General features: G+C 38.2%; 1 protein-coding gene and 1 long non-coding RNA gene across 3 annotated transcripts in view; one reads left to right on the plus strand and one right to left on the minus strand.

Annotated features, from left to right (window-relative positions):
* LOC126482318 (integrator complex subunit 7) overlaps window positions 1-25973 on the plus strand; it is a 157635-nt gene that overhangs the window by 98386 nt on the left and 33276 nt on the right. The window contains 6 exon segments of the mRNA XM_050106360.1: window positions 3429-3630; window positions 4957-5151; window positions 14053-14156; window positions 14811-14897; window positions 19537-19657; window positions 23006-23104. Coding sequence (XP_049962317.1) covers window positions 3429-3630; window positions 4957-5151; window positions 14053-14156; window positions 14811-14897; window positions 19537-19657; window positions 23006-23104 — 808 coding nt within the window.
* Window positions 6224-25973, minus strand: part of LOC126482320 (uncharacterized) — a 54248-nt gene continuing 34498 nt past the window's right edge. The window contains exon 5 of one of the 2 annotated variants that reach the window (XR_007587629.1): window positions 6224-7736. This is a non-coding gene — a long non-coding RNA (uncharacterized LOC126482320). The remainder of the gene's footprint in view (window positions 7737-25973) is intronic. The other variant, XR_007587626.1, reaches the window with a different exon arrangement.

Raw genomic sequence — 25973 nt, forward strand, 5'->3', positions numbered from 1 at the left:
CAGATCATTGGATAATGGTTGGAGATAGTTTTAATTATACAGTGGAGAGTATCAAGCACACTGCTGAGACTATTCCTTATACTAATGTGAAGATTGTGTCATACTTTGAGTGGTATGATAACCTTACAATTAACCCTATGTGTAACACGTTAATTAGAGCTTGAAAATTTATTCAGGGGAGAAGGATGTTTACATATGATTGTGACTGATGCACAGCTCCTCACTTGGTTGTAACATACACGGCATGTTTTGTATCCAAATACTTTAGGTAAGAGGTGGCTCCCACATTTCCAGAGGCATCCAATCCAGTGAAAGCAGTATGCATCACATACTAGTGATTTGTTGTTTATTCCCTGGGTCTTTTTATGATATATTCATCCAAAAGACAAGAGTTGAAGAATAAATATAGTTACAGTTGAAACAGCTATTAGTGAAAAAAAAATATAGCAGCTAGTACAAAGCCATGGATGTTAAAGAAAGTACATGTAGTGTCTTCCATCAGAACATCTAAAGTCTAGTTAATAAAAAGGATGGACTTCTCATATACATACAGGAAAATGAAAGGATGGATTGAATTTTAACTGATTTGTTGTGACAGTTAGGGAATCTTGTGGAAATCACGGAAGCTGCATGAATTCATCTTGATGGATCATACTTCTCTTGAACCAATAAGAAGAAAGGGGAACTGGCTACATATGCAAAAATTGAGTAAAATCCCAAGCCCTTCAGTTTAATGGTAATTGTGTTGAACAGCTCTTTGAATGAAGTGCCACAGTACTTGTAGTGGTTCAGGAAACACACAAGGTTGTGGTACAGATAGTTCAGAGGTCACCAGTAGAATATACCTGAGAATTCAAAAAGCATCTAGGGACAATTTTAATAAGATTAGTGTTTCTGGAGACATGTAGAGTTGTTGATGTTGATTTATTTATTATTTGCCACAGTAAAATTCCCTTAAAAGATTGAAAAGCACAGTGCAACAACCTGACAGTTTGTTTTTAGACCCAACGACCTTCACTGATGTAGACATAAAACCAGTAGTCAATGTTTTATATGACTATAATGATCAAATGTTAACAATAAAATATACTGACTAATTAGCTAAAGATCATAGGAGGAAAGTACTGTGTAACGGATCAAAGTATTGTTTCACAGAATCATAAATGGTGGCTTGACCTTGGTGTATAGAGTGAAACTAAGGGAAGAGTGTGGGGAATATATTACTGGACAGGTTTGAACATTATTATCCTCTGAAATAAACAAGGGATTAGTGTATCTTGTGCTACAAAGAGAAAGCATTTCTTAATCAAAGGACAAGCCATTGTCAAGAGTTGAAACTCCATAGCCACCAGCATTGTAAAATCCTCTGATTTGCTATCAAAAAAGTGGCATACGTGCACTACACTCAAAAAATTAAAAGTTCAAACGATAAGGCAAAAGCATCTTGGAACAGCATTAAATGAGAAACATACAAAAATTGTGATCCTAATTAAATTGAGCTTCCAGAAATGGTGTTATATTGAAATTGTTGGCCACTAAATTTTTCTACTTCCTCGGCGACAGCAAATATTCCACTGACTGATAAATGACAAAAATATAGATGCAGGCACTGCATGAACAAACAACAGACATTAGCATCATAAAATTATGAGACAGACTGATGAGGTGAAACTGGTAGTATGCAAAACACACATACAGAATTATCCTAGCCTTTGGAACTATTACTTCTTTCCTTAGAAGGAAAGAGGGACAGATTTGGGGAAGATAAAAAAAAAGAGCAGTTCACTCAGGCCTTCGGACGAGACTAAACTCACCAGTTTTCATGTAGAGTTTGCCTCCTTGTCAACACTCATGTTCTCTGGTGCAAACATATTCAACAAGCTCACATGTAACATAATGCAAGGAAGTGGATATTCCAACCAAGTAGAAGGAAAATTTAAAAAATTGCCAACATGGCAAGTAGCAGTGCTCATCATAAAGCTGTATCCCCCCCTCTTGCCTTATTCCATATCTTCATAGGATTGGTGTGTTAATCTGGATTTGGCAGTGTTAGTCCTGGAGGGAGTGGATTCAGATTCTGTCACCAACCTGGGAAATTGTGTGCCTCATCTGTTCATGTGTAGTGTTACCCATGTGAAAGTATGAGAATGTTATTTGAAATGTTTGTGAATCTTATAACTGAGGAGGGGCTTTGATACCAGCTTGATATTCATCTGAGTCAGATGTGGGAAACCACATAAAATCCACATCCAGGCTGGTTGTCAAACTAGCCCTTGTCATTAATGCCCCACATGGATTCAGTCTGGGCCCAGCATGCTCGCTGAATTCCAGATGCAGCTTGCTAGCGCATGTTGCCAACTAATGGGTCTTGTAAATTTGTATGAGAAGCTCTAATGTATTGCAAACATGACGATATATTTACAGATAACTATTTTCTTTGCAAAATACTAATGTAATCCAGTAAATATCAAGCTAAAACATCACATACTTAATTTAACTGAGGAACGTGTGACTTTTTAATAGTAAATGCCTTCTTTCCAATTGATTAAATTTAGCTTGCATAAGCATGAATAGTGTTAAATGATACAGCTACAGTTAATTGTTAATACATATACATAAAATTAAGTTTTCTTATGATTCGCTTGTGTTTTGATAACATTTACCTTGATTCATTCCACATCGCTGAAAGTCATCCTACTTGACAGGGTAATGGAACATGAAATTTGAATGAACAAATGTATGACTGAATGAGTAGCTAATATAGTATAAATTTATTCATCCAGAGATCATCTTTGCAATGGTTATTTTATATATTGGTATAGTAAAAAGAGAAAACACTTAAATATTAACTAATTCATGCACACTGGCATGTAGTTATGTAGATGTCTAATTTAACAAGAACATGTACATTGTGCACAATGTTTTTTTTTCTTATTTTTATATTTTATGCAAGTGGTGTCCCAAGCTCATAAATATTTGAAGAAAGTAATTTTATGTAATTCCAAGAGCTACTGATAAAACAAACCTCTTTTACCAGTTATGATGGAAAAAAACTTAAGGTGGTATTACATTGTTTTATGTGCCAATGTTGCATCACTGTTACTGTGGCTTCAGTAATAAGAACAAATTTATAGAAAGTCATAAAGGTAACTGATGTTACAAACTAGATGAATTATTGTAAAGGGAGCCTACAAGGATGGAGCTTTACATGCACTAAAACTCCGGGCAGATATACCAAATCATTCTTTCAAAGATTGTTAGTAGAGTTTGGGCTCACCCTGTATGTGCATGTGGCAATTTTATATTGTTATTTTCTGGTTTTACTCCAAGGGAAGACAGACATATTTAACTTTGATTACCATGGCAAAGCAGTATTTATATTTAAAGTTTTAACATTCATTTATAACAGGCAGTCTAATGTTACACAGATATGGTCACCATGCTGTAGCAGCCAACATCTTCGGTCGCCTCCAGGAAAATGTGGCATCAGAGCAACTGCACTTCTGGCTTGTATCTTTGGAGGCACTGTGCCGTGGTGAGACCGCTCTGCAGGGTGGGCAGTTGCCTGGGACTGTGCAGAGGATCGAGACAGCTGTCACTCACTGCTGTAAAGCTACTGCAGCTCTCAAAGTGAGTAATATCCACAAAATTTGTAACTGACAGCAACAAACAGTTTTACATTATACCAATATTTGTGAATTTAGTGACGATGGAAAAAAACGTCATTTCTTAAATATTGGCATTGTTCTGAATGTTGCTATTAGTGTGAATATTAATCAATTATCATACAAACCTAGAACTGATAAAAAGTCTTATTACAAAACTTGACAGATTTTGCTTCAGTTGTGTTCTCACTGTTCTGTTTTTCATCTTTTTTTTTTTATTTCTGCTGTTAACCACTTCTCTCCATATTGTGACTGTTGCTTATAATTTACAAAAAGGGCAAACTCAGTTTAAATAAACTGAACATTTAAATAAGAGAAACAAGAGAGATGTTTTGTTGTCCTTAGATTTATTCATTTCGTGTGAAAATTGCCATGTGGCCCTATAACCGTCCTACCCTCTGCTCGCAATGTTCTGTGCACATGGATTAAGGAAACTAGAAAATACTTGTATCGGTTCTTGATCTCATATTTTGTAGAGAAGAAAAGTATTCCTTTCACCATCACACCGAACACTTAAATTACATGACAATGTTATGAAAAGGATAGTTGCTACTCACCATATATTGGAGATGCTGTGTGTCATGGACAGGCATAACAAAAAGACTGCCAAACAAAGCTTTCGGCTTGTGGACTGAAAATATGGTAAGTTCGTGAACTGTGTAGCTCCAAAATATTATCCCATACGCAATCAAGGAATGAAATAATGTGAAGTAAATGAGTTTACGCATGTCATTGGTGCTAAGTGTGGACAGTTTCTAATTTTATAGGTGGCAGCATTTAGCTTTTGTTGGAGGCCATAAATGTCTGCATAGTAAATATCAGTGCAAAGAATTGTGTGTAAGAAATTGTATGCCACATGTTTTATTGCCCTTAAGTGTCAACATACTAGCTGTAAACCAAAAGTTATTTCTCTCCAGAGCATAATATATTCAGTTCCTGTTTCAAACAATCAACAGCTTGCTTGTATCATAAAAAAAAAATAAATAAATAAATAAATAAAATAAAATACATTGTGGAGTTGTATTTTACAATTGGAGGCAAGTCATTAATGTAAGTCAAAAAAAGAAACAGAAATAATATGGATCTTTGAGAAACTTTCCAATTGACAGTATTTTATTGCTTGCTATCTTGTTTCTTATTATGTGAAAATGTATAAATACCTTCTGCTTCCTGCTATTAAGATAAGGCTGAAACCACCTGACTACCTTACCTTCAGTTAATTTGTGTTTCAAATTTGAAAAGAGACATGCAAAGACTTAAGTTAAGAGTTTGTATTTTGTGTGTAAAACAGGCTGCAAGCACGCCTGCGCACTCACTGCAGTTTGCAACTGACTACACGCGGCTGCGTGGAGAGTTCCTGCAGTGCCTCGCACAACTAGCACACGCCTGCCACAGCCTGTGTACTGCACCACCACCCGCTGTAGCGTCTTCTGTAGCTGAGAGTAGCCGCGACCCACTGCAGCGGTTTGGCCATATCACAGCCCAGGTGACACTGTGAATTCAAACTTTGTGCACCCAGTTAGGTGTCATAATGTCACACCTCTAGAATGCTATTGGAAATTTCTGTACTACCTGCCGCTCCCACTTGCACACAGCATGTCCATGCCATTCCCCTCTGCACACGCACACACACGCGCGCGCACACACACACGCGCGCACACACACACACACACACACACACACACACACACACACACACACACACACACACACACACACACTCTAAACTAAATTATCCCAGCTGGACATATTGTCGTGAAACTGCAGCCTGACTGGTGTGAAGGATTTTGTCAGATATATTGATCAGTGGCACATTCACATCTCATTTCCTCCCAGTCACTACCTTATTTCCCTTCAACCCCTCCTTCCTCCTTGTTTCAACACTCACTCCTCCAATGTAAACTCTCACCCCTTGGGATGCATTGACAATGTGTGGGACAGTGTAGCCGTGTGCGTGCGTGTTTGTGTGCGTGTGATGGACATTCTTATTTCAGCTGTTAACTTCAAGGCACATTGTCTGAAAGCTTAGCAATAATTTCAATGCAATTTGTGTACTGGACCGTTGCTCAATGTTTCAGTTTATGGTGAATGGTTTCATTTAATCCTTCTATTTTTCTGAATGTGTATTACGTATATTTATTTGACATAGAAATGTATGACCTGAATTACATTTACTTAAGATTCTTCCAGAGAAACTGATTCTGGTACTTGCTATTTCTGTAACTTGTTTTGTGCGTTGTTCCTCATACTTAAACTTATTCTCTCTCTCTCTCTTTTTTGGGTGAATTTTTCTGGAGTTGATTGTTAGCAGTATCATTAAGTAGTAATAGAGCTTTGTACCTACTTACAAATACTTAACATTTGTTTACCTCAAGTGTCGGCTTGCAGTCCCTGCTCCAAGTATCGCTCCTCTGCTGGTCTTCCCACATTTTGTAACAATTTCCTGGTGTTTCAACATCCCTCTATATACAACCATGTTGTCTATGAACAGTCATGGCAAATTTGATGTTATCCACTATATCTTACCGACATCTAACATGAGCTGCCTTCAGACACTGGTCACCATATCATCAAGCAAATTTCAGCTACGGAGAGTTAAGTATCAGTGGTCACCATTCTGCTAATGGAAGTACTACTACTACCACCTGTACCATTAAACTTAAGTCTCAACCAACCTAAAGTGCCAGACAAATAGTGACAGTGAACTCTTCCCTGAAGACAGAATCACCCTTTGTACTTATGAAGAAACAAAGATCTTGCAGTATTTACTGATGTTCACAAAGATTTAATGAAACTACATAAATAGAGGCCTTCTGTTATTAAATGACAAGATTATAAATAGAATGGTTATTACTTGTTGAAATACAAAGTTGTCCAGTAATTATCTGACTTTTGACAGGGAAATATACAGGGTGTCCATAAAGTCCCTTTACAACTTCAAAATTTTATTACAATGGCAGTTTTGAAGTATTTTAACAATATGTCCTTTATTGTAATCAGTGTTTATAAAAGTTTTTTTGACAGTGTTTAGTAGACCTCTATATGGGCGTCTTTAGTTGCATGAAGCACATCAAGATGGTACTCGATTTCTTGCCATGTTCACTGTAGCATAGCGTCATCAATGGTGGCAATGGCATTACGAATCCTTTGCTTCAAGTCAGCAATGTCCCATATCTGTGTGTGATAAATGATATCTTTTACATACCCCCATAATAAAAGTCCAAGGGAGTGACATCTGGCAAAAACGGTGGCCAAGGAATTGGCCCATCCCTTCCAATCCATCTGCCTGGAAACGTTTCATTGAGGAACCGATGAACATGCAGTTCCCAATGTGGTAGTGCACCATCTTGCTGGAAAATGATAGATGGTTGTCAGTCAATCACTTGTGGTGTTACATATTCGGTCAGAAAGTTGAGGTAACCATCTGCAGTAATTGTTGACTCGTTGAAGAAAAATGGACCAATTATTCAGTTGCACATGATTCCACACCACACATTCACTTTTGCACTATCTCAGTGAAGCCCCTAGTCACATAGGGGTATTCAGATCCCCAGATTCTCACATTGTGTATGTTTAATGTTCCAGAATCATGAAAAGTTGCCTTATCACTGAAAGGCGTTCAAGCATGTTGAATGCAAACTCTGTCCATTTTGGGCTTGTCATTTGACTCGATTGTCTGTAGCAGTTGCACTTTGTAAGCATACAACCGTAAGTTATTGTGGAGGACCTTATGCACAGTTGAACGTGGTAGGTGCAACAGTCTGGCAGCAGTGCGGATGGACTTTGTAGGTGAATGAGTGAAGACATTTAAAACATGATTGCTGTTTTCCTTGGATATTCTTGATCGCCCTCTCCTCCCTTTGTCCAACACTGTCTCTGTCTCCATAAATTTTTTGTGCCACGCACGAATTGAAGAGTGCGATGGTGGATCTCTTCCATACTTCGTTCTGAAGTTTCGTCGAGTCTGAACATCCAATCTGATTTTGTCTCAATAAACCAGGTCACACATTGTGCCTTCTCTTGAGGAGTTGCCATTTTATAGAGTTTCAGTACCTTCCATCAACAGATTATCTGAAACACAAAATTTTAGTACATATAAAAACTTTAGTAAACAGTGATTACAATACAAGAAATTTTGTTAAAATATTTCAAAAACTGCCATTGTAATAAAATTTTGAAGCTGTAAAGGGACTTTTTGGACACCCTGTACATCCCATACATGAAACTGCTAAAACTGTAATCCCCTCCAAACTAAACTGCCGGTGCTTCAGACGTCCTTCAACTCAGGAGCACCTGCAGGGGGTAAGGAAGTGGGGTAGGAGGGGGGGGGGGAGGGTACAGATAGAGAGAGAGAGAGAGAGAGAGAGAGAGAGAGAGAGAGAGAGAGAGAGAGATATGCAATTGGGTCAGTTGCCTCTAGTGAGAATTTATTTAGTTTATGAATATGAGAAAATATTTGTAACTGCAATACCTGGTTTTTACGACTAGTGTAAAGTGAGTTATAAAATGAACTAGAGTAATGAAAAATGTTGTGATAGGTTGGCATTGAAATTAAAAAAGGATGATTAATTTTAAATTGCTATGTTTTTCTTTCAATTTTTTGATGTACAAAAATTGTATAACCATATTAGAGCTATTGCAGTGTTGTCACTCAGTATGAGGAAGTTCTGAGAGAGAGAGAATGTCAGTTGTTGAGCAACATGTGCTTTCAGCTAGAAAGTCTTTCAACATTTACTGAAACAATTGTAGCTGCAGTTTGATATATTTTTATTTTAGAAACAAATCTAAAAAATGGATACGTGACACACATTGATATTTGACAAATTGACATTACATTTGGTGAAATACAGATACAAAATGTCAATACTTTTGCAAGTAGCAAATGTAATTAATTTTTTTGAATCAAGCCTTCTGACTAGTTTGATGTGGTTTGCCATGAATTTCTCTCCTGTGGCAACCTCTTCATCTCAGAGTTGCATTTGCACCCTACATCTACAGTTATTTGCGGGATGTATTCCAGTCTATGTCTTCCTGTGCAGTTTTTACCCTCTACAGCTGCTTCTAGTACCCTGGAGGTTATTCTCCAGTGTCTTAACATGGCCTACCATCTAGTCCCTTCTTTATATCAGTGTTTTCCATGTTTGTTTCTTCACTGATTCTGTGGAGAACCTCCTCATTCCATATTGTATCAGTCCACCTAATTTTCAACATTCTTCAGTAGCACCATATCTCAAACACTTTGATTCACTTCTGTTCCAGTTTTTCCATTGTCTATGATTCACTATCATACAATGCTGTGCTCCAAACATACATTCTCAGATATTTGTTCCTCAAAGGAAGACCTTTGTTTGGTACCAGTAGACTTCTCTTGGCAAGGAATGTTCTCTTTTCCTGTGCTAACCTGCTTTTTATGTCCTCCTTGCTTTGTTTATCATGGGTTATTGTACTGCTAGTTGTAATAAGTATGGGACTAACTCCTTTGTCGGATGTACACAAAATACAGATAAGCATACAAACCTTTGTCAGATGTACGCAAAATACAAATAAGCATACAAAACACACACACACACACACACACACACACACACACACATACAAAGGTCACTGCCCTATGGTGTGGCTGGTAATATGTAGCAATCTTCTTTCTGTGTGCCCTGTCTGCCAATCGACACCTCCTCTTTGTGGTGAGTAGCAGTCTACTGTATTTCACTCTGTTGTTAAGCAAGTCACTATTATTTTTCTTTCTTTTCTACATATAGTAGCCACTTCCCCCAATTTTTTTAGAAATTCTGATGGAATGCCACCCATCGCTTCTGCTGTATTTGATCTCGAATTTTCCAGAGCTCTTCTAAATTATGGCTTTTACTGGATTTCATACGTCTTCCATATTAACTCTTAATTTCTTCTTCTATCAGACAAGTCCTCCCCCTTCATACAGACCTTCAGAGTACTCTTTCCTCCTATCCACTGTCTCCTCTGAGTTTAACAGTGGAATTCCCATTGAACCCTTAATGTCACCACCCTTGATTTTATTTTCACTGAAAGTTGTTTTGACTTTTCTATGTTCTGAATCTGTTCTTCTAACACCTATTTCTTTTTTTATTTCTTTTCATTTTTCTTGCAGCGACTTCACCTCAGCTGCCCTGCACTTCCTATTTATTTCATTCCTGATGCATTTGTACTGCTGCATTCCTGTCTTCCCCAGAACAGTTTTGTACTTTGTACTTTCTACTTTCATTGAACAATTGAAGTATTTCTTCTATTACCCAAGCTCTCTTCACAATTACTTTCCTTGTACCTATGTTTGTCTGTCCCAACATCTGTGATTGCCCTTTTTGGGGATATGCACTCCTCTTCATCTGAACTGCCTGCTTTGGTAAACCTTACAGCATTATCCATATTCTTAGCTAAATTCAAACGCATGTCATCATTCCTTAGTACTTCAGTATCACCCTTCCTTCCACACTTACTGTTCTGGGTGATTCTCTTAAACTCCAGTCCACTGTTTATCAGTACTATATTATGATCTGAGTCTATACCTGCTCCTGGGTATGCCTTACAATCCAGTATCTGGTTTTGGAATCTCTGCCTGATTATGATATAAGACAGCTGGAAGCTTCCCGTGCCTCTGGGTCTTTTCCAAGTATACCTCCCCCTCTCGTGATTCTTGGAACAAGAGTATTCGCTATTACCATCTGAAATTTGTTGTGGTACTCAATTAGTCTTTCTCCTCTCTTATTCCTAATGCCAAGCCCATATTCTCCTATAACCATTTCTTCTATTCCTTTCCCTACAACTGGGTTCCAGCCTCCCATGATTGATTTTCATCTTGTTGGTGTTGGTTCTCTGTTGGATTTTATAAGAACAACCCTATTGCTGAGCAATTCACAATAGCTCACTCTCTGTCTTTGTTTCATATTCATGATGAATCTTACTCCCATTGTACCATTTTCTGCTGTTGTTAATATTACTGTATATTCGTCTGACCTGATATCCTAATTTTTTTTTCATTTCACTTCACTGACCCCCTCCCCACTTAATATGGGTTGAGTCTTTGCATTTCCCTTTACAGATTTTTCTTGCTCTCCTACTACATTCAGACCTCTGACATTCCCCGCTTCGACTATTAGAATGTTATCCCTTTGTTGGTTATTCAAGCTCTTTCTCATAGTCACACCCCCCTTGGCAGAACCGAATGGGGGCTAATCCTTGCTAATGGAGAGATCATTGAGACACTTTTTCAGTTACAGGTGACATGTCCTGTGGATGTACCATAAGTGTCTTTAATACAGTGATTTACATTGCCCTCTATATCCTCATGCTGTTGATCATTGCTGATTCTTCCAGCCTGTAGGGGCTGCTTCCCACTCCAAAGGCAAGAGGGTACCCTGAACCTCTGTCCACTCCTCTGCTCTTTTATAAAAGGTCATGGGCAGAAGAATGATGACTTCTTATGCCAGGAGTCTTCAGCTGCCTTTTGCTGATGCTTTTTATTCAGAATTTAAGCAGTGGCTGGGTTTGAACCAGGGATCCTTCAAGTTTTGAATACTAATAAAAGAAGCTATCCCCAAACTATGGGTGCAATAGGAATTTTCATGGAGCAAGTCCTACCCATTCGTCCACCTCCAGCATTAAAAGACTGAATGACTGTTTCATAAATGAATGTTAAACACACACATAAAAACTAAAGTAAAGTCTTAAAAATGACTTCATCCCCAAAAAATTTAATTCTCATTTCTATACCTAGAATATTGGGGATTTCAGTTATTATGAATGACGAATAGCTCATAATGAATGAAAGATTACATGTCAGTAAATTACAGGCATTACTATTAAAGTATGACAAAATGACATGAAGCAGCCATTCAACTGAGCAACAACACTACTTACATATGTACATATACTGTCTCATTAAGGAGGACAGCAATGGTGAGAGTTCTGCCTTGGAATTCTACCTTCCTTGCGAACAAAAAATCACTCTCCCACTTCCCACATCGCTTGGTTGCAAATACTCACAAACCTCAAATGACTGTTGCCAGTTGGCATTTACTTCAATATAACATACCAGGGTATGGCATTAACAATCCAAACATTGATAGGTATGGCATGAAGGCAATGATAAGTGCCAGATGTTAGTGAGAGAATGACGACTTGGATGTGATGGGCTGAAATGGTAATGATGTGGATATGAGTGGTTCTCAGTCCCTTAGCAACCTCAAGAGCTGTCCATGTTTCCAAGCTTTGTTCCTGTCTCAGGTCCTGATGTTCCTGATTTGCTGGTTTCGAAACATATGACAGGAAAGATAAAAATGGATTGCCAATATATTGTGTTGCTGTAGGAAAGGTGGGTGCCAGTGTCATGAGCAACTCAGTAAATCTAATGAAGTATAAGGCTTGTAACACTTGCCGCAGGGATGTGTTCTGTAGCACTTCCAGATTCCTTACATTATATGAAGCAGTATAGGCCCACTCGGATACATGTGTACTTCAAAATAAGGTGATATCATTTGAAACAATCTTCTCAGTTAATACACAGTGTAATTGTGGGAGACTCTTGGTTAGTGTCTTCAACAAAGTTTTCAGTTTAATGAAAGTAAATTTGGCCAGCTTTACAGATTGCATACAATGACCTCCCATCCCTTCTCCCCCCCCCCCCCCCCTCCCATGCCCCCCCTCCCAATCAGACTGTGTGTGTGTGTGTGTGTGTGTGTGTGTGTGTGTGTGTGTGTGTGTGTGTCCTCTTACGCTATTCTTTAAATAGTGCATTTAAATTTGAAAACAAGAAGAAGACTGAAGGAGCCACATCTGGAGAGTAAGGAGCTGTGCAAAAACTTGGCTCTACACTTTTTTTGAATCAGAAGAGATGAATGAGGGTGAAGTGCAGTTGTGATGCAACTACCAGTCTCTTTACTTTGTATAGTTGCGGTCATTAGAGCTAAACTTGTTCGTACAGCTGGTGATGGAGTTGATAGTTCTCTTTTGTTATTGTTTCTCCTTCCAGTGCCCAGGTATTGAAGAAGATACTTATATAATTGAATAGTTAAAAATTAATTGAAAAAGCTACTCACCAAGTGGCACATCACTCAAAAACCCCCAGTTAGGGGAAAACTATTGGATGGGATGAGAAAGAAAGTGTTGCCTTGTCACATCATTTGATAGGTCTCTGGTCTGGGGCATTGGGTGACTTTGCGATAAGTAATGTCTTTCCTTCTTGTCTCATCCAAAAAGCCTCCCCTGATGCAAATAGCGTGACTTTTCCATAATACCATAACATCCACATCTTCTACACCTCACCAGTTTAACATAAAAGTAATATACCAGCATTCTTCTATATTATTGCATTAGGAAATAGCATATAAATTTGAACAGAGCAACACAAATATTTAGAAATTTAATAAACAGACTTTGAAAACAATATTATTAAAATGCCATACTTATGGGACAAATAACCCAGAATTTGAATAACTGCACAGGTTATTCTGTTTCTGTTTTGCTGACTGGTGTCTGGCGTAAAGAACTGGCAGATGTTAGAGATAGAGGAATTAGCGTTAATTTTTGCATTCTCTTTTGTAAACTCAGTATTAACATGTTCCCTTAAATGGGTACAATAATTTGTCTGCCACACTTGCCATTTCTATTTGTGCAACCACCTGTTTCAATGTTTTCTAAACTTATGTAAATAAAGTAACTGATTTCTTCCATGACTAATGCTCTTGTTTAGTAGTTGGATATCTGTATAAAATAGCCAAAACAATAGTGTGGCTCCTTGCGGCCTGTTTAAGAGGAAAAATTTAATCAAATAACTCACAATGCATCTTGCAGTGATTATGATCATTCTCTCTCTCTCTCTCTCTCTCTCTCTCTCTCTCTCTCTCTCTTCCTTCCTCTCTTCCCCCTTTTTTTTTTTTCTTTTTTCCCTTCGAAAAGAATCCCATTGTTGAATCAGGACTCATTTTTTCGGTGTGACTGATTGATGGAGTACTTCTGGAAGTTCAGCTGAGTTGTTGTTTCCATTTTATTCTCAATATTTCAGCAACGGAACTAGTCATCTTCTGGTTGGAGCCCATGCAGCAAGAGCACATAACAGCACAACTCACAGCACTTAAGAAGACTACTGTGTCGTTCATCAAAATATTGTGCGTAAAATGGAAACAGCTCAGCTGAACATCCAGAAGTACTCCATCAATCAGTCACACCGAAAACACATGAGAGAGCACTTATTGTAATGAATTTAATTGGAGTGATATTTAATGTTTCACACTTTGTCTATAATGTTAATCCCTCCTCACCTTGTGGTTTTCAATTGAAGTAAAACTTATTTGTAAATTTATTTACCAGTGCGTCAATGCAGCTGCTAATTCTGGATTTCTCTATTTTTTCATGGCAGCTGCGTAAGTGTGTGAAAGACTTTCGCTTATGTGGTGAAATGTACTGGAAGCTCTACCAGTCTGCTTTTGATGCTGATCCTGCATCTCTTGCAAATATTCAAATGTATCCTTCTGGAAGACTTCTCAATGGATTTGGCTGCATGAGAATTAGCATATGAAAAAGGGAAAAATAAATAGCCCAGCTGAACTTACTAATACCAGATGTTAATTGTGTCACATAACATAATGATGATGTGGCGTGTGGCTTTGTATGTGCACAAACAGAAAGAGAATGGACTACTGACAATATTTCTTGTGTGTCTGTATTAGTTTTTGGACTGTGGGTTGTGCTGACAGACTGACCTACAGCGTAGCCCTAGTCACAGTTAGGTTGAAATGTGACAGTTTCATTGTGAATTGATGTCAATAAATGTGAATACGAAGTTTTAGATGTAACTTACTGTTTTGAGGGATGCCCTGAGATATAGTTAGGGTGAAGGGTGGCAGCATGATTGTCAATTGGTGAAGTGATATTGAATTCAATTAATCCTAAAATGTTCACTTAGTGGATATCATATCTATAACTTCCCTTGTTTATGATTTTTTGACGCTCTGTTTTTATCACTATTTTAGGTGCTTATCTTTGTTATACACTTTGTATGATTGTATTGTAAGAAGTTCACCATTCAGGAAATCTTTTGGTTAAAAGGTGTAACTAATAACTATCTTCTTTGTGTTCTCTTTAGCAATGCTCCTATTTCTCCTTAATGAATTACAGCTTGCAGCAGATGTGTGTGTTGATGGCACACACTTTGGAAAGAGTGTCACAAGCAACCTATCAAGAAGACCCTGTGCTTGACTTCAGGTCAGTACTTACAATGTGACTGTTCTTGCAATGTTACTTCATGTCTAAGTTTGCACATACTGTCTTGTGGCAGCCTGTAATTGGTATCCAGTGTTCAGTGTGATTCGGACAGTTGCCGCACGCAGCTGCAAGATGGACGCTGTCATGTAGTGAGTGCAAAAGTAGCTGTGATCATGGCTGTGCCGACTGTGAATCCCAGAATCCCAGTGACTGTGAGGTGCAAGGTGCTGATTATTTTCTGCAGATGGAATATGTTAGACCCTGTGACGTTCACTGCAGACTTGTTACTATTTATGGGAAAGGTTTTATGCATGCAGCCAGCATCCAAAAGGGGTGCACGATGTCTAACAATGGCAGAACAGATGTTTATGATGAAAAGGGATCTTGGCAACCCTCCATCATCACTGATGCACTGAAACAAAAGATGCATTGGATCATTCAAGAGAATTCATGATTCTCAATTAGCGATGTACATGAGCAATATCAAGAAGTGTATTGTTGAATTGTGCATAAAATTGTCACTCAGCACTTAGGGTACCACATAATTTGTGCATGGTGGGTGCCATGTGTGCTCACGGATGACCAGAAAACTGCTTGAGTGGGTGCTGCACTAGCATTGCTGGAGCATTAAGAAAAGGTGAGCAACACATTCATCAACCAGATGGTTACAGGAAATTAAACATGTCGATTACTCATAATACTGCCCTCTCTCCCCCCCCCCCCCCCCCCCCCCCCCCCCCCCAATGAAGTGATGGTCTATGGATTGGCGTGTCATGCTAAGTTGCCACAGAGGCCATGAAAGATCAAAAACACTGCATCAACTCAAAAACTGATGGCCTCTGTATTACGTATTCTGGGGCGTACTCATCGATATCGTGCCCCATAACACAACAGTCAATAGTGATACATTCTGTGATAGCCTCAGACATCTTTATCTGACTGTACAGAACTGCCAAAGAGGCATGCTCTCACATGGAATTGTTCTGTTGCATGACAATGCACTTCTAGATACTGCCCAGCAGGCACAAGCCTGGCTGCGTTAGAAATTCTGGTGGGACGCCTTCAAGCATTCTCCCTACAGTCTAGACCTGGGTCTGTCAAACTTTTTCCTGTTTCCAAACATAAAGGATCATTTTCCTAGAAAATACTTTACAAATGATGAAGACCTGAAGGATGCTGTTGTGACCTGGTTAAGTAGCCAGTCAGCCACATGATATGAAGAGGGTGTACACAAACTTGTGCCAAGGTAAGACAAGTACCTTAATATAAAAGGTGGCTGTGTGGAAAAATAGGCAAAGTAAGTGATAAACAATGTATATTGAGCTTCTGCATTATTATTAAAGAATATCTTGATAATGGTAAAACATTCTTTACTTTCTGGATGGCTCTCTTAAAAATGAATATGCTCTTATTTGAGCAGTAGACTAGAATTTTTATGTTCTCTAATTTTTTCTTTGCAATTAGTACTTTTTTACTGTATAAATAATCTTTTGGCACATTGCATTTTGAAACTTCCTGGCAGATTAAAACTGTGTGCCCGACCGAGACTTGAACTCGGGACCTTTGCCTTTCGCGGGCAAGTGCTCTACCATCTGAGCTACCGAAGCACGACTCACGCCCGGTACTCACAGCTTTACTTCTGCCAGTATCTCGTCTCCTACCTTCCAAACTTTACAGAAGCTCTTCTGCGAACCTTGCAGAACTAGCACTCCTGAAAGAAAGGATACTGCGGAGACATGGCTTAGCCACAGCCTGGGGGATGTTTCCAGAATGAGATTTTCACTCTGCAGCGGAGTGTGCGCTGATATGAAACTTCCTGGCAGATTAAAACTGTGTGCCCGACCGAGACTTGAACTCGGGACCTTTGCCTTTCGCGGGCAAGTGCTCTACGATCTCAGCTACCGAAGCACGACTCATGCCCGGTACTCACAGCTTTACTTCTGCCAGTATCTCGTCTCCTACCTTCCAGGCTGTGGCTAAGCTATGTCTCCGCAGTATCCTTTCTTTCAGGAGTGCTGGTTCTGCAAGGTTCGCAGAAGAGCTTCTGTAAAGTTTGGAAGGTAGGAGACGAGATACTGGCAGAAGTAAAGCTGTGAGTACCGGGCGTGAGTCGTGCTTCAGTAGCTCAGATGGTAGAGCACTTGCCCGCGAAAGGCAAAGGTCCCGAGTTCGAGTCTCGGTCGGGCACACAGTTTTAATCTGCCAGGAAGTTTCATATCAGCGCACACTCCACTGCAGAGTGAAAATCTCATTCTGGAGACATTGCATTTTCTTTGATTTATGGATTGATAAGTATGTGCCTTCTTTCCTTCATTTACGCCCAGCAATCTGTCCCTGGAATTAGTTGGTTTTATTAATGTTAATGAAGTATAAGTATGCAGAATGAGATTTTCACTCTGCAGCGGAGTGTGCGCTGATATGAAACTTCCTGGCAGATCAAATACTAGTCTAGGTCGGGCTCACAGTTTTAATCTGCCAGGAAGTTTCAAGTATAAGTATGGTACAAATGTTACATTGCGTACACAAATTCTGTGATAAGTTGATATCTTAGACTAAAACTAGTTGCAAAAATAAATAATAACATTATTAAAACAGTAGCTTGTTTCTTATTTACAAATGGTTCATGAAAAATGGTATGTCATTTAGAATCAAGCAGCAAATGAGTGTTACAGCTGTAATACAAACTTTACTACAATTAATAACGTGCTAGATATACAGAAAAGTGATAATTCTTCCTGTTAATTGCAGGTAAACAGTGTTTAATCTTTGTGGCCAGTTGAGGCTGTGAGACAAAGTGAGACTAGAGCCAAGATATCTGCCTTTCAAAGACTGCATGCTAATGTTCCTGAAACCCAAGCACTTCTCATGAACCAAAGCTCCAATGTGCCACTTGCTTTCCCATGTGTTTTTATTTGTACTTTTCTGTTTAATTGATCAGAAACATAATAAAATGATTAGATACTCCGCAAAGAAGAAACTATGAGAATCAAGAGAGACCTATAGTTGTGATATATTTGTGAAACTTCAGTCACTTATTTGTATCACTGTTAGAAATATCTCACAAAAATCCTCCTCCCCCTCCCCTTTGTCTGTGTGGTTTGGCCTTCTATGATATCTCTAAATTTGTGATACTTAATTTAAATACTAAGTAAAGCATTGGAGGGTATGGTATAATGATAGTTTCAGGAATAAAAATGTTAAAATGCCTACAAGAGGAACACACGATATGACACACACACACACACACACACACACACACACACACACACACACTCACTCTCTGTCTCTCTCTCTCTCTCTCTCTCTCTCTCTCTCTCTCTCTCTTGTACAGCTACTATTTGCTGGCTGAATACACACTGTGGATTGTGTAAGCTACAGTGACATTCTAGATGGCACTAAATAGCAAGTATATTTGGACATTCATCTAGCAATGACTGAATTCACATTGGTGCAGTGAGGGTTTCCGAGCTAAGCATTGTCTCAGTGAACATTGTTAATCACTATAGGTGAGTATTACTCACTACAGAAAAGTGAGACAGGCAAGACAATAACCTCAGTTTACTTTGTAATGCTTTAAATGTTTTATTGCGTTCTGCTGTCCATTCAGAGGGTACACCTTTTTCTCACAACATCTTTAAGGTAGATGCTTGTAACCATATAGGCTCAATTATATATCATAATTATGTTTTGCAAAGCTTAGTTAGGAAGTGTGTGCAAATATCCATCAGTGAAAGTCTCATCCCCAGGTAGTTCAGCTAGTAGTGGAGATGGGTGAGAATCAGTGATGCATTGTGGACTTAAAATACTGACTCAAGTGAAGAATTAGATTTGGCTTTTGAATAAAAACTAGGGCATTGCCCTCGGGTTTGAAGATATGGATTCAGTGAACCCCAGCATCCGTAGTTTGTTGACTACTTCCTTGTCTGGTGACTTTAAAAGTGAATGGTATAGGATGAGCACAGCAAACTTTGGCTGCAGCCATTTGTTTTAAGGTTATAAGTGCTTTATCAACTGTTACATAATGTTATTCCAGCAATATGCACAGTTTACACATGTACAACAAAATGATGCACTACTGTACTTCTTTAATGAAGTCTGGGACTACCCCAAGGATAGATTACAAGGTCACTGGACAGATTAAGCTGGTCCTATCACATAGTCAACTCATTCCCTGAACGTGACAGCCTTTGATTTTTATTCGTGTGGATTTATCAAGGATACAGTTTTCTTACACCATCATGAACAAAAATTTATGTCACAGACAAAATAGTTAAATCTGATATGCTGCAACAACTTTGGGAGAATCTGTAACCCAAGGACTTTATGAATTTTGCAAGATGATGCAGTGTTAACAAATTCTTTGCACTGTCACATTAAATTTATGTAAAATTCCAAAGTCATGGAAGCACACTATTCTTTCTGCTATTGCACTGGCTCCTCTTGTGTCAGACGTATCACATTTAAGCTTTTGTGAATGACATGGCTGAATAGACTGTTATGGAGATGAACAGCATGCTGCCTGTCATTGGATCTCTTACATAAAAAATATGTTTCCAAATACGGTGTTACAGTTAACAGAAATATCTGTTTTTTTTTATATCTAGCAATATTTTCATCATGCATTTTCAACTGCTTTCAGTGACAGCATATACCAGCAGAGTAACCTGGAAACACAGCAACTGGTAAAGCGTTGTCAGCAGGCGAGTGCTTTAGCCCAGCAGTTACCACAAGCAGAAGGGCCTAAAGTAATCAGCCACCAGGCAAGTTTGGATTTGTTTTGCGTATCCACTTCACACTAACTACATGTTACTTACATTTTTGGTAAACTATTGATGTAGTGCTTAGATATTTGCTTCAGTCACTGTTGGATCAAGCCACTGTAGACTTCTCAGCATATAATTAGCACATTTTACATGGTAATGATAAGTCCTGATGCACGTAAACAAGCCTGAGAAATTCCTTGCATTGTATCAGCAAAATACACTGTGCTAGAACTGTATCTCAACTGATGTGGGGAGTTGTGTTGGGTAGAGTGGTGAGGGGAGAAAGAGGGTGGGGAGTGGGAGAGATGGTGGTGGTGGACAGGCAGCAGGTGCATGGGGTAGGAATGCAAAACAAGCACATGAACCTGAGAGTTGATGCAGTGCACGATCACAGTGATGTGAAGGAATGGATTCAGAGGGGAGGCAGAACAGAGGAAGAGAAGACAGTGGCAAAGAGGTTGTGCGTGTAGAGTAAGTGAAATCAAAGTCCTGGGGCAGGGGTAGAGGTGGACGTGGAGCATACAGCTAGCAGAGATTGAATCTAGGAGGATTACTCTGCAGAAATTGCAGCATAACTGGTATGCGACATGACTGTTTTCACATGTGATGCTGTCTCTGATAGGATAAGATAAGCCTCAGTTGGGAATGGAGTAGGATGTGCTGGGTGGGTGTGTCGAACAAGCCTTGCACATGAGTCTTTTACAGGAGTATGACCCATGTGGCACATAACACATTAACAAAGGCATGTACATGGACCGTAAAAGATGTTCCAAGAATGAAGAAATCAGTCGAAAAGAGAATCTGAAATAGAGAAAGGCAGTTATTCAAGACAAAGCTTGAGTTTCAAACTAACAGCAATTGGAATATGGTAAAATAAGCCGTATTAAACAGAACTATCGACATATATCTCTGAGTGTATGTCAGCATTTACAATGAAATTTTGTTAAGAGACATAATTGAAAACAGTAGTAGATTCAATAATAATTATTATAATTATAGTAACATTAACTGGATAGTCCTCACATTTCACCAGTTTCAGTGGCTGATGGCAGAGTAACCAGTAATGAAGAAAAAAGTATAGAAGCATTCAAAAATTTACTTAAATGTTTGTATAGTTCAAGAAGAGAATCCTGGATACAGGTACATGAAAGACATGACTTTCTGGAAGTCATTCCAGTTAAGGTGCGTAGAGCCATTTGAGCTATTAGGAAAGGAATGATGCCTATAGATGATGGCATTTCAATAGAAATTGTTAAAACTGGGTGAAAAGTAATACAACAGAAAGTAGAGGAAAACAATTCCCCAAAACTGGAACAATCCTGTAATTGCACTGTAACACAATAAACAATACATAAGAAAGTACTGATCTATTACCCTTCTCTCCATAATGTACAGGATATTCAGCAAAATTATTACCAATATATAGAAAAAGTATTTTGTTTAAACAGTGGAAAGTCCAGGATGGAATAACAATAATATTATGAAAAGGAGATATAGAGGAAATGCTGAGCCGCAGAGAGAGACAGTGAAAAGACGCTATATATTTAAGCTTTTGGCCAAAATATCTTCTTCTGAAGGAGGCAACACATTGAGCACCAAACCCTCCTTTTCAAAACTTTTAGTTTAATCAGTCAAAGCTAATAGCTGGCGTTAGAAATGGATACAGGTGCAACAGACCATTGCAAGTCATAAATGAAGTTATAAAGTAAAGCAATGGATATGAATACCACATTGTTGAGGTTACTTAGATTATGAAAAGTTTTGTCTCAGTTTCAACAATAACAGCAACAAGCCTTTAGAAGCAAGACTGAATGATATACACCTTAATGCTGCAGTATCCATTACACTTCATTAGGATATTGGGAAAATTAAAAGTAATAGAAGGAGTAGGCGTGCTTACAAAACTTTTCTCAGCAGTCCTACTGGGTGTTTGCTAGGCCTTCAACTGGGGAAATGGAGAAGTAATGTATGTAAATGAAACATATCAGAAAAACTTTCATCTTGCTGAAGACATTGTATCTTTGCTTTTAGCACAGATAAAGCTCAGTTGTGAGTGGAAGAATGTAATAGAGGAAGTTTGAGAGAAGGCATGAAATAAATTTCAATAAGATAAAAATAATGTATGATCAGCATATCAAGAAGAAAATAATAAAAATTAGCAATAAATTTGATCTGTATTAAATGCAGTTGAAAAGAGTAGAAATGAGACAGTGTTTTTATTAAACTCGGTATAGTTTTAAAAATCAAAATTCCACTGTCAAATTAAGATTCCTGTGACTGAAATGGTATTGTGTATAACCCATTTTTACTTATGGCAGTAAGACATGGACTTTCGATGTTAAAACCATTCAAAAATTTGTTACTGCTCAATGAGCAATGAAGAGGGATGAATTACTGATAGAAAGGAAAAAAAAAAAGATAAATGGACCAATGAAGAAATTAGAGAGAATAATGTAAGTATGACTGAAATGGAAGTGGGTTAGACTTGTCACTAGGTGAACAGTGGTAGTAATGACTGAAACGGGAATAAATAAGACATGCCACCTGGTGAACAGATGGTAGATGGATCAAGAAATATGTTTAAGGGACTCCAGGACATAAGAAAAGACAAAGACTACAACCTGATGTAAAGTGTCACAATCAAAACAGAAGGCAGAAAGATAATATTCAAGTAGACCTTGCCTCCATGTCTAAGGTTAAAGAGCAGAGTTATATACTCAGGTACCAAGTTCTTCAAGAAGCTACCATCTAAAAGGAGGTACCGCTCAATGTGTAGTCAAGGCTTTTAGCAGTCTGTAGGCATAGGAGCAAGATTGAAAACAGTGACGAGCTTTTCTTCAGCATTAACAAATACAAAACATAAATGCACATGGCACGCATTCTGCTGCACTGTGGGTACCTCCTTCTTTTCCTTGATCATTACCGACATAAGTATTAAGCTACCAACAGAAGATAAACTGCAGCTATTTTATGTAGCTGAGGTAGCAGCAGCTTTGTTTTTCCCCCAAATAGTAACTTTCTTGCTAATGTACTAGGCTACATATCAGTGGAAGAAGAAAAAAAACGATGCTAAGCAGTATGGTGACAGTTCATTATCAATACAAATTACAGATTAAGTTGTATCTTGGCTCTTACACATCCCAGAAGGTTTTCGTCCTTGGTGGGGCCAATAGAGCACAATGGATTAATTGCATTATTAATTAATCAATCAGTTAATCAAAAAGTCACTCAGTACGTGTGCTGTTTTCATGTCAGACCAAGAACTGTTCAACTTGCACTGTAAGATGTATTTCAGATCCAGTCTTCACTACTTACACGTAGTTATATGTGTCTTTTTATTTGCAGCATGTGGAGATTCTTTTGCGTCAGGTAGAAGTGCTGTCTCAGACACCACTTTATATTCCACGGTTTTTCTTCCAAGTGTTGCAGTCTACTAGTGTGAAGGTATGTGGATTAATTTGTCACTTGAATTATTAAGTATATTTCTTGTAGCATTTCAGACTGATTTTTTAACCTAATTACTATTACAAAATGTTGACACTGTTTAACACTACGCATATTTATGGTCATTAGTATATAAGTAAAAATTGTACTACATCTATGTGGATATGTTAGTGTTTTATAAATTCCTCCCTTTAATTTCTGGTATCTATGATTGTTACTTTAAAGTCAATATAATGTTTTCTATGACAATGTATGGGTTAATAAGGAATATGGTTATCCCTAACCGCCATATATGTTTGGCAGTAATATGACATACAAAAGCTCAGTTGGCAGTCTGTACAATTCTATGTTGTGTGTTTAGCTAATTGCTCTGTGCTGTTGATATACAGTTTGAGTGAGACTGCAACTCCTGAGGCAGCTGTAAACTCTGCAGGCATGAAATTCTTCAGAGTTGTAGACCATATCATGCTGTAAAATGATGTACCGAAGTTTGATATATCCTGATGAGAAGTACTTGTAGTAGTGGCTGAAACATTGGTGCATCATTTTACAATATGACTAAGTCTACAGCCCAGCAATTGTTATGTAAATTTATTCTAGCTATGAAAACCTAAGAACTTACATCACTACTTGCCATAAAGATGAAATGTAGAGTTGCAGGCAGGCACAAAGAAAATACCGTTACATGTTTAACTTCCAGGTGTTCAGAGCAGATGTAGCAATCACGTGTGCATGAACTGCTTATAGGTGTTGACTCTGAAATTATTGGTATATCGGAGCACCACTTAAAAAATTTGACAATTCAGTGGCTTCCTTTACCACCAGGATACAGATTAGCTGCCCCCCCCCCCTTTTTTTTTTAAAAAAGGATTTTCTTGCGGGGTGGGGGATCGGTCATGTATGTAAAAAGCAGTATTCCATTTGAGTCCATAGACATATCACGGCACAGCACTGAACAGATATTTGAATGTTGTGCTGGGGCAGTTGAATTTAGCGAAACTAAACTTCTAATTGTTGATATTTGTAGGTCCCCTAACTCTGACTTCAGAGCATTTATGCTCAGGCTAGAGAGGTTTCTTGATTTACTTTATAGGAAGCACGAGAAATTAGTTATATGTGGTGACTTCTATATTGATTTTGTATGTGATGGTTCAAGAAAAAGGATGTTGATCTCCTACATTCATATGACCTAATGCAGACTGTGTTTTTTCAACTAGGATGCAGGGGAACAGTAGCACAGCTATAGACAATACTTTTATTCATTCTTCAATACTAGATGGGCATTGTTAGTAAATGGGTGAATGCTCTTTCAGACCATGATGCACAAATTTTAACACTAAAAGGTTTTTGTACTCAAACAAATGTCACATATAATAACAAACTTTGTAGGAAAGTTAATCCAACAACAATACAGAGTTTTTTAAACCTCGTCAAGGAACAAGAGTGGCAGGATGTTATAGTGCCGATAACATAGATGACAAATACAATTCTTTCCTTAACCCATTTCTCATGCTCTTTGAGAGTTGCTTTCAATTAGAATGTTCTAAATGGGGTACTAGCAGGAAAAGGCAGCCCGGATGGTTGACTGGTGGGATAAAGATATCATGTAGTACAAAGCGGGAATTATATCAAAATGTTAGAAGTAGTCACAATTGAGCTATAGTAGCCCATTACAAACAGTACTGTAAGGTGCTTAAAATGTTATTAGGCAAAGAGTATGTGGTATGCAGATAGACTAGCTAATTCACAGGATAAAATTAAAAGCATATGGTCAGTTATGAAGAAGTGTCTGGTCAGCAGCACAAGGTCGATGATATAAAGTCAGTTCGTAGTAAAAATATTTCTGTTAGTGATGAATCAGATATATATGTACAGTATTTACAATCATTTTCTGAGTATTGCTGGTGAATTAAATAAAAATTTAGTTTCCAGAGGGAATCATTAAACTCTCTTGGCAAATGCCTTTCCAAGATTGATGACTGAAATACTCCTCTGTGATACAGACAAAGGAAAGATTGAGTCAATAATTAAATCTCTGAATACTAAGGACTCTCATAGATATGATGGCATGCCTAGCAGAATATTAAAGTACTGTGTTGCACATGTAAGCCCTGTACTTAGCCATATTTGTAATTTTTCCTTTAAGAAAGGTCAGTTTCCCAAATGATTAAAGTACACAGTATTAAAGCTGCTTTATGAAAAGGGAGAAAAGTTGTTGAAAAGGCTGTGTCTGTAAGGATAATCAAGCATTTTATATCACATAATTTGCTATCAAATGTACAGTTTGGCTTCAGAAGTGGTTTAACAACTATTCTATCTTTTCACTGTGAGGTACTGGATGGATTAAACAAAAGGTTCTGAACACTCGGCATATTTTTTGATTTAACTAAGGCGTTTGATTGTGTTGATCACAAAGTATTGCTCCAGAAGCTGGACCATCACGGAATACCGGGAGTAGCTCACAATTGGTTCACCTCTTACTTTAGCAACAGACAGCAAAATGTCATTGTTCATAGTGTCGAGAATGGCTGTGATGTGGGATCTGTGTAGGGCACAGTCATATGGGTGGTGCCTCACGGACCAGTGTTGGGGCCACCCATGTTCCTTATTTATATAAATGATGTGCCTTCTTGTATAACAGGTAATTCTAAAATATTTCTGTTTGCTGATGACAGTTGTGTGCAACATTGGCACTGTTTCAAATAGTGCAGTTCTTGGCAGAAGTCCATGACTTGTAGAAAATAAATTAACACTAAATCACATTAATACTCAGATTTAAAGTTTCTGACACACAATTCAACAAAATTGGACATTTTTATTTCATAGAATGGGCATACAGATAGTGAAACTAAACAGTTCAAATCTCTGG

This window comes from Schistocerca serialis, chromosome 5, assembly GCF_023864345.2.
Source record: "Schistocerca serialis cubense isolate TAMUIC-IGC-003099 chromosome 5, iqSchSeri2.2, whole genome shotgun sequence".
Lineage (NCBI taxonomy): Eukaryota > Metazoa > Arthropoda > Insecta > Orthoptera > Acrididae > Schistocerca > Schistocerca serialis.